This window comes from Anoplophora glabripennis, unplaced genomic scaffold (assembly GCF_000390285.2).
Source record: "Anoplophora glabripennis isolate ALB-LARVAE unplaced genomic scaffold, Agla_2.0 scaffold4, whole genome shotgun sequence".
NCBI classification, from domain to species: domain Eukaryota; kingdom Metazoa; phylum Arthropoda; class Insecta; order Coleoptera; family Cerambycidae; genus Anoplophora; species Anoplophora glabripennis.
Genome location: NW_019416568.1, coordinates 442,604 through 451,570, shown reverse-complemented (window position 1 = coordinate 451,570; position 8,967 = coordinate 442,604). Strand labels below are relative to the sequence as shown.

Below are 8,967 nucleotides of genomic sequence, written 5' to 3'. Positions count from 1 at the left end.
ATATAAATAATAAGTTTCTTTATATTTATTTATTTAAAAATCTATATACGAATTCGTAAATACCTGTCAAGAAAGCCATAACCAACCTGTAGTAGATGTAGCATTGCGCTATTTTTCTTTTTCCAACCTTCTGTGATAATTACAATCATTGTATCGCAATAATGAAAATGCTGTGTCTTGTATTGCAGTAGGCTGTTCTCGTTGTTTGTTTTAGATTAAAATTGTACTATGGTTGTTTTGAACAGTGGTTGTTGTTAAATTATGACGCGAGAGGATATTGTGTTTTGTATTATTACAAATCAATGTACAAAAATAAATAGTATAAACAGTAAATACGGATTTTATTGCTTTGTTTTTGGTGGTTTACTAAACAGTGCCTTTTTACTATTTTTTTAGATGTCTTGCAGGACTACTATATTATTTTTTAGATACAGTTTGTTTTTAAATACTTGTTTTCAAATAAATAGCGCCATAACAAATGTATCTCTATAATTTAAATTAAAAAAAAAGATGGTCGTAGAAATTCCATTAAAAAAAAACTGTAACACACTAGTAGTAGTAGAGAATCATTTATAGGTCATTATATTGCTACAAGACATACCCAATTTGGTTTCGTCAGCTGTTTTTTAAATATCACGAAAAAATTTCAGGTGCACTTGTTCAGTTAATCCTGTCAAGTCCGGTATCAATTGTTAAAGTTAATACGTTTGAAAAGGGAACGCCCTGTATGTTTCATTGGTTTCGAGTATACCAGTAACTAGAAAAATTAGATTTATAAGATGGAAATTAAAATACACTCGGAAACTTAACAATTAGATCACACGAAATATTTTTAGGTCCTACTAATTAGAAAAGCTGCTTTTTTAATAAATGTATCTTATTTGATTTTCAATTAATGTCATTTACATCATTCTGACAGCTATCAGACTTTGCATGTCGGAAACGTCAAATCCTCCTAATATGTCACCGATTACAAATTTGAAGTAAACGCCACATAATGAGTAGCATGAGAATAGTACCGTTAGAGAAAAGAAATTTAATGAAAAGCGAGACTACCTTTCATCTTCTCGGAAACAGAGTTTCGTTACCGGGAAACTACGGTGGACTTGGAAGGAGGTACTACGACCAGCTGGGGCAAGATCTGGATAAAATTATTCAGGTGAGAAAATAAAACTCTTACACAAAAACCTTCGATGAGATTAAACACTATCATATATAGTTGATGCTTGTAGAACAAGTTCAATATTTCATTCATGTTTATTTGAAACAAGAGCAACATCAAAAACTTTGTAAGGTGGAAATAGTTTATGGATTTTATTAACTAAATTCCTAGCTTTCTATAATCCAATGCCAAAATAGCAGGAGGTGGAGTAATAAGTAATAAAACTATAATTGTTAATGTTTCTTAATTTGATAAAATATTGTAATGTACCGTTAATTTGGCATAGTGTTCTGATATTAGTTACTTTTCCTCAAATCATTTAAGGTACAGTCTTTTGAAAAGAGCCTTGGAAGTTTGTCGAAATATCGACCCATTTCCCGTTGTGCAAACACTTTGTTGATAACGCCCCTTTTTAAGGTAGATGTCGCAACCGGATTTACAGAGACCAAAGGCTCGGTAAGAGGCAGGGCCATCCAATTATCGTTGGCGATGAAGCAAAGGGGCGTGATGGAAAACGACATCATCGTGATAATCAGCAGGAACCACGCCGACCAGACCATAGTGGTACTAGCAGCGCTATTCCTGGGAGCCATCGTAGCCCCACTAGACCCAGAATTCAGCTACCGGGATTGCCTCGAGTTACTGAAGAAGCTGAAACCGAAAATGTGTTTCTGTGACATCCGGACTATAAGTCAGGTGGAAAGGATCCTACCCGCCATCAACCACAACTCGGATCTGGTGCACTTTGGCCAGAAAATGGGGGCCTCCACTCAGTTCTCCAAACTGTTTACACACAAGGAGAGTGACTTCTTCCAGCCGATCTTCTTGGAGAACCCGATTTTGTCCGTCGCGTTCGTTTTACCCACCCAGGGAACCAGCGGGAGCCCCAAGTTAATATGCCTGTCCCATCACAACATCACCATACAGACCAACATACTTCTGAATGTCTTCAGTCAGCCGGACAAGGTGATTTCGTTTTTTCCCTTGTCTTGGATCGTGCAGGCGGTTCTTGTTTGTACCTCTTTCGAGGCTGGCGTGATGAGAATCCTTCCTGTCGCATTTACGGAGCGAAGTGCTTGCAAGATCATCCAAGACTTTGATATTGGATACGCTATCTTCGGTACTGATTACGCGATGAGATTGATTAGTAACGTCGCTATTAAGGTAAGAAGTACCTAGTCTTCAAAGTACATTTTTTGATTGATATTTTCCCAGGACTATAACATGAACTGTCTCAAATGTATCATGATCGGTACTGTCAATACAACCAAGTACGACTTGCACCAGCTGAAAACTCTGATGCCTCACGTCAAGTTCCTTCAGTGCTACTGCTTGACGGAGACCGGTTTCATAGCTGCCTCCACCATAGCGAACTACGAGGAGTCGTTGGAAAAGCCTGATTCCGTGGGTAAATTGACGTTGAACAGCAAAATCAAGATCATCGATTTAGATACGAAGGAGAACGTTGGACCTGATAAGTATGGAGAACTCTACTTCAACGGGGATGGAATAATGTTGGGGTAAGTTTATCAGTTTCCAATGTGCTGCAACTAATCGATATAGAAACATTTTGTACTGCAAAGTCTTATTAGATAGAAATAAATTGGTTTCCTCGAATGTATTTGGTATTATAAAACTTTAATATCGTTTTAGATATTTTAAGGATTCGGAGAAGACGGTGAACGCGATGGAAAAAGGTTATTTCAAAACGGGAGACGTTGCCATGTACGACCAAGACGGTTGGGTGTACGTCCAGGGAAGAATCGAGGATATAATAACAATAAACAATCAGCGCGTATTCTTCTTGGAATTGGAAAACGTCATTCTGTCGCATCCCTTCGTGAAAGACGTAGCTATTATCGGAGACAGTAAAACTGTACTGGCTTGCGTTATGAAGAAGGGCGACTCCTCTTTAACTGCTGAGAAACTTATGAAGTATTAGATTATTTCTCTAAAAATTGAAAGAAAATAGGCAGAAATTGGGAATACATTTCCTGACTATTGAGGAATCCCAGTCAGACACCATACTTGTCTCATTCCAATCTATTTGTGCCTATTGACTTGTTCTGTATCTTTGCACCCTATTTTATGCATTTGCTGGTAATAAAGATAATTATTTTCCAGATTCATATCCGAAAGGATGGATCATAATTTCTTGCCCTCGAGGATAATTTTTTTGGACAACTTTCCAAGAACTTCCATTGGAACTGTAAAACGACGTCTATTAAGAGAGCAACAGTTACAAATTAAAATTGAATATTCCTCCAGTATAGAAACAATCCGATAAATAATGTTTAATTAAAATTTGTAAATATAACTCTTCCGATAATAAAGTCTATACTACCAAAAGTTCGTGGGTTATTCGAATTTGTTAGTAGCCCATCGGTTTAAAGTGTCAAACTTTGAATCGATGTTGCCACTGTTGCAGGTTTGATCCTCTCATCCAAAAGACGTACCTACTATTAGTTAAAACAATGAAATCATCCTAAAACAATTTATTTTTAAACGCTTCGACTCTTATACAGGGTGTGGCATATATAATCTATATATATATTCTTATTTTTTACTTTATAAAAATTACACTGTCACTATCGTGGAATTACAAAATGAAAACTTTGATCTGGAATCTTTCACTTTTTAACACTGATGGGTCGATGGACGATTCTTAATATTTAATAATTAAGTGAATAATGAATTCAATACAAATACAAAATCATTAATTAAATTATAAGGTTGCATCTCGGGTCGCGTAAAAACAATTCCAAAGTTTTTAATAAATAACGCAGGGTCGACCTTCATTTTCGTTAAATAAATGAACTTAATTTACAAAAAAAACGCGAAGATAAGTCGTATAAGAGTTTTCTATTACAAATGTCATCAGCAAGCTGTAGTTTAATTTCTATAGACTATACACGCCACACCCTGTATATTTTGATTATTTTGGTAAAAAAAATCCCATATAAACGCCAACGTTACGCCTGTGTAATCTGTAAATAAAATGCAACGATACTGGGAAAAGACAAAACAGGTAATGACGTATCGATGCTTCATCCTTCATTAAGTCAGCGGCCTGCGGATAACCAGTCATTGTATTTGTGCGTATCAGCTGACAGAAAATGAGTGCTCGAATAATAAGAGGCGATAAAAGTGGTAGTAAATTGGACAAAAGAGGTTTAGGAGAATTTTATTTCGACTCTGCCCACAAACATGGGGATAAAATTTGTCAGGTAACATTGCAAGGAATTATTGACAATAAACACTGAAAAGAACATACATATTAACTTTGTTCCGAGAACAATCCAAAACAGTTTTCAACAGTCGGACGCATGCGCATCCCGACATAATGCTTATACGAAGTTCATTCGAATCAAATGCGATTGTGTTGGAAACTCTTTTTTCAAATACTAAGAATACATTTTTTGGAAAGTATATACACTATTTGTAACATATTTTTTAGCTAGACGCTGCAACAGGTCGGGAAGAATCGTACAGGAGCGTTAAAGAACGTTCGACGAGGGTAGCCATACACTTGCGAAATTTAGGCTTAAAATCAGAAGACGTGGTACTTTGTTGTCTGAAAAACACCTTGGACAACATAATCCCTATCCTGTCAGCCTTGTATTTAGGTGCTAAAGTAGCCTCTTTGGACACCTCTCAATCAGTAAAGGACTGTGCGCACTGTATTTCCATTGTAAGGGCAAAATATGTCTTTGTCGAAGACCAATCGCTGAAACTGATTGAAGATAGCCTCATCGAGGCAAAGTTAAACTCAACGATTATCGTCGTAGGGGAATCTGTGAAGTACAGGACTCTGCAAGAACTTCTAGAGTTTACACCTGAAGAAAACAAGTTTAGGCCTGTGACTGTCAAGAATTGTCACGAGACCGCATTCATATACTTCAGCAGCGGCACCTCGGGATTGCCTAAAGGAATCTGCATTACCCATTTTGGACTGTTGAACAGCAAGAAGGCAGTGGTGTATGTATAATGGCCTACAAAAAATTATCTAATTCTTATTTATATGTGTCAATAATATCTATTAGTGTGGTAAAGTTTTCTGGTATCGAAGAACTATATTTGACTTCATTTGGTAAGATTTTTTGGAACAAATTTTGGAATTTTGCCAAATTATTGATATGCGGGAAACATGGTATATTAGAATTTGTAATAATTTTCAAATGGTAACAGTTAGAACACAAATATTTAACAATACGAGGAACAAAGGTTAGAAAACCATTTCGGATATACGAGACTATCACTATATTATACAGAGTATTTCATATTTCAAACAATATTTCAACGAATTCAAATTTAAATGTCTAATTTTATGCACTTTTTTGCCCTCCTTAGGTTTTATTAAAATATATATACGATCTTTGGAGATATTTCACTTTTTGCGAATTGTTATATTAAATCTACTTTTATATTTTTGCTATAGGTACTATTATATTTAATTTTAATGGCATTATATCGACCATGGGCTATAATTAATTTGAATTATGCATAATAATTAATACGTAAGAATAATAAATTGTTTGAAATTAAGTTAATCTGTGAATTTTTCTTAGTTGGTTGATATTTTAAAATTTTAATGCATCTGGAAGGACCAAAAATACCAAAATATTACGCTTAGACATATTTCTCAGTTGATTACTATTTTAGAAATACGGGTATCTTCGACCCTAGGGTTATGTTACATTTTTCCTCGTTCTACTGGATCTCTGCAGCGGCACTAACGACTACAGCTTTCATAAAAGGTGGTTGTCGTATACTAGCTTCGAAATTTGACGCAGAAGAAGCCTTTTGGATAATCCAAAAATACAAGGTAATAGTTTTTCTCAATAGTTTTTCTCTTTTTTTTTGGGTATTTTCCACACTCTTAACTGAAATATAAAAATAAATAATAAGTAAACCTCTCTCTGCTTCAGTCAAAGAATATTTTTAGCTAACGTTTCGAAAGATTTTCTACTTTTGTTTTCAAAACTACCCATTCATCTGTTTATTTATTTATTGTTTGATTGATTTATTGATAATTTATTTTATTTATTGTCGAATGTGACAATTTTATTTGTCTATCTACTTTTCTAGATGGATGACATGGTATAATATTTAATTTTTTATTACTTCCTTTTAAGAATTAGACCAGGGCGGATCTGTTTTGAGATGGATGTGAGAGTGGGCAAGCAATTTTTTTCTGGATTACCTTTAGTACAACTCACGTAATAAAAGTGTAGATCCCTAGATCAGGGCGAGGTCCGGAACATTTTCAAAATTGCAAAAATGTTTAAAAAAATTTAAAAAATACCTACTTTATCTGAGTTTTTTACTTATATCTTGGAACATGTGCATTTTGGAAGGGTATTGAAGGGGAAAAAAGTTTTAGAATTGAATTTTGCACAATATACTGCAGCAATAATTGATGAAAAAAAGGCAAAATAATCAAGTTTTTTAATCAAGAGGGCATTCTAATTTTGGTAAAAAAAACTTTAGAGTATAATAAACAACACATCAAATTTCATTAAAATCGGTTCTATAGTTTTCGCAAAATAATTTTTTGAAAAAAAATTTGAAAAAAAAAATTCGAATTTTCAAAATGTTGCACAGCATCTAGATACTTGAAAATTTTTTCACATAGAAAATACCACTCAACCTTTCAAATGGTTTTTGAAAAATTGAAGTCGGTTGATTAGGCCACAGTAAATTTTTAAAGTTAACACTCTTTTTGTATTTTTAAACAATTAGTTGGCTTGCCCCCTCTTACTTCTAAGAAGAGGGATATTTCGACAGATCCGCCCTGGTCTAGATTGAGAACCAGCATTGATCAAAACTTTAAAGAGACATTTGCTTCTCTTGGCAATTTGAACTTTGAAGCAATAGTTTAATCCTTTATGGGCAAACCATTATACGACAAACTTTTATTGCTTTCTAGGTTACCACCATATTTCTAGCCCCAATCTACACCTACTATTTAATGGCTGTAAATAATGCGGACAAATACGACACAAGTTCTCTGTCTAGAATGATAATTGGAGGTTCTCCGCTCTGCGAAAATCAACTCAAAAAAACGCGAGAGTTGTTCAAACATACCTTCGTGAGCTTGATGTATGGCACCACTGAAACCCATGGTTGTATCACCGCTTTCGATTACACCAAAAATCGGCACGGTACTGACAAATGTGGGTCGTCTGGGAAATGCGTAAATGATACTGAAATCAAGGTATGGTCAAGGGACAAAGTATTACCAAAACCCCAATAATTCTTTTTTATTTTTTGGGGATTTTGCTATACTGCAAATTAGAATTTTAAGAAGAATAAACACATTAAATAAACACCACAGGGTGTTTATTAAGTACTTGTATAAAATTTAAAGGGTAAATTGCCATGTTATTGGACAAAAATATAATCAAAATACCAAACAAAAATTTTTTTTGGACGCTTTTTATATAAAAACAAAGCCGTTGGACCCATATTCATATGAACTTTTTATCTTAAAATTTGTCAAAGATTCACGCTTTAAAGTTTGTACGAGTACTCAATAAACACCCTGTATAATTGAATATGAATTTTACTTAGTAGGTTATATCGGTATAAAATACGGTGTCTTCATTTTGAAGAGACAATACTGCATATGGTGACATTTAGTTAACCACAGAAATTTATTCGTAAAAAATACAATTTAATCAATTTTTAATTTTTTCCCATTGAAAAATGAACCACAAAATCACTCAAGTTATGTAGATACAATAAAAACATAAAATAATAATTATAAACATAGGAAAATAAATTAAACATTTACAAAAATTATTTTACTTGTTGAAAACCGATTCTTTTTTAAAAAATTGTGAGAAAAATTGGACCTTTTCTTATTTCTAAAATAAGTTAAAAATGGAAAACTCACATTTATCAATTTTGAACGTATATTGTTTCTCTTGAACAGACTTTCTTTCAGATTGTCGACATAGAATCTAGAGAATTACTAGGCCCAAATCAAAAAGGAGAAATATGCGTAAGAAGCCCGTACCTATCGCCTGGATACTACAACGACCCTACTCGAATCTACGATACAGACAACTTCGTCAAAACGGGGGACATAGGCTACTACGACGAAGACGAATACATCTACGTGGTAGACAGAATCAAGGAAATGTTCAAATACAAGTCGTGGCACGTGGTGCCGACGTCCTTGGAAGCCGTCTTACAGGAACACCCGTGCGTAAAAGAAGCAGCAGTTTTCGGGATCCCTCACGACGTTGACGAATTCTGGCCTGCCGCGTGCGTCACCCTCAAAGATGGTTCAGAGATTACCGCGGAAGAAATTGACGCATTTTTCACAGGCAGGGTCGCTGGGTGGCAGAAATTGAGAGGGGGGATAAAAATTGTCGAAACGTTGCCTAAAACTCCCAGTGGGAAATTGCAGAGGTGGAAAATTAAGAAGATGCTTTTAGCAGTCGAAGACTATTCATGACTTTAGTAATATGTGATGCTATTTGTTGTTTATGGATTTGTAATTTTTTTGTTTATCAATGTAACATGGAATCTTACGTTTTTCGAGTAATTAAAGTGTAAATTTTAATAAATAGCTCAAAATTGTACATAATGATTAGAAAAAAATTTTCGGATTCTAGTTTTTTTCGTTTCTTTGCATTTCCTGAGAAAACTTACCATAGTAATGTATATTTTTTTTTACACCATAAGAAAGTAGAGATTTCAACGAAGAAAAAGCCCACCGACGTTTTTAAAAAAGCAGATATTTTGACGTGAGAATTTTCGATTGAAAATTCTCACGTCAAAATATCTGCTTTTTT

The 8,967-nt window shown here is 34.4% G+C and overlaps 2 protein-coding genes across 3 annotated transcripts; both read left to right on the top strand.

Annotated features, from left to right (window-relative positions):
• The first annotated feature begins 997 nt into the window (after positions 1-997).
• Positions 998-3,449, top strand: LOC108917326 (luciferin 4-monooxygenase-like). The gene is made up of 5 exons (XM_018723875.2): positions 998-1,159; positions 1,580-2,326; positions 2,378-2,682; positions 2,816-3,097; positions 3,287-3,449. The coding sequence occupies exons 1-5, from the start codon at positions 998-1,000 to the stop codon at positions 3,447-3,449; spliced, it is 1,659 nt and encodes a 552-aa protein (XP_018579391.2).
• A 792-nt stretch (positions 3,450-4,241) lies between these two features.
• LOC108917404 (4-coumarate--CoA ligase 1-like) lies at positions 4,242-8,682 on the top strand. 2 transcript variants are annotated; one of them, XM_018723968.2, is made up of 5 exons: positions 4,242-4,389; positions 4,620-5,140; positions 5,849-5,987; positions 7,092-7,379; positions 8,112-8,682. In XM_018723968.2, the coding sequence occupies exons 1-5, from the start codon at positions 4,279-4,281 to the stop codon at positions 8,625-8,627; spliced, it is 1,575 nt and encodes a 524-aa protein (XP_018579484.1). In that variant the 5' UTR covers positions 4,242-4,278; the 3' UTR covers positions 8,628-8,682. The 2 variants fall into 2 exon arrangements, with proteins under 2 accessions (XP_018579484.1, XP_018579482.1); XM_018723966.2 differs by having other exon boundaries at positions 5,825-5,987.
• The last annotated feature ends 285 nt before the right edge of the window (positions 8,683-8,967 follow it).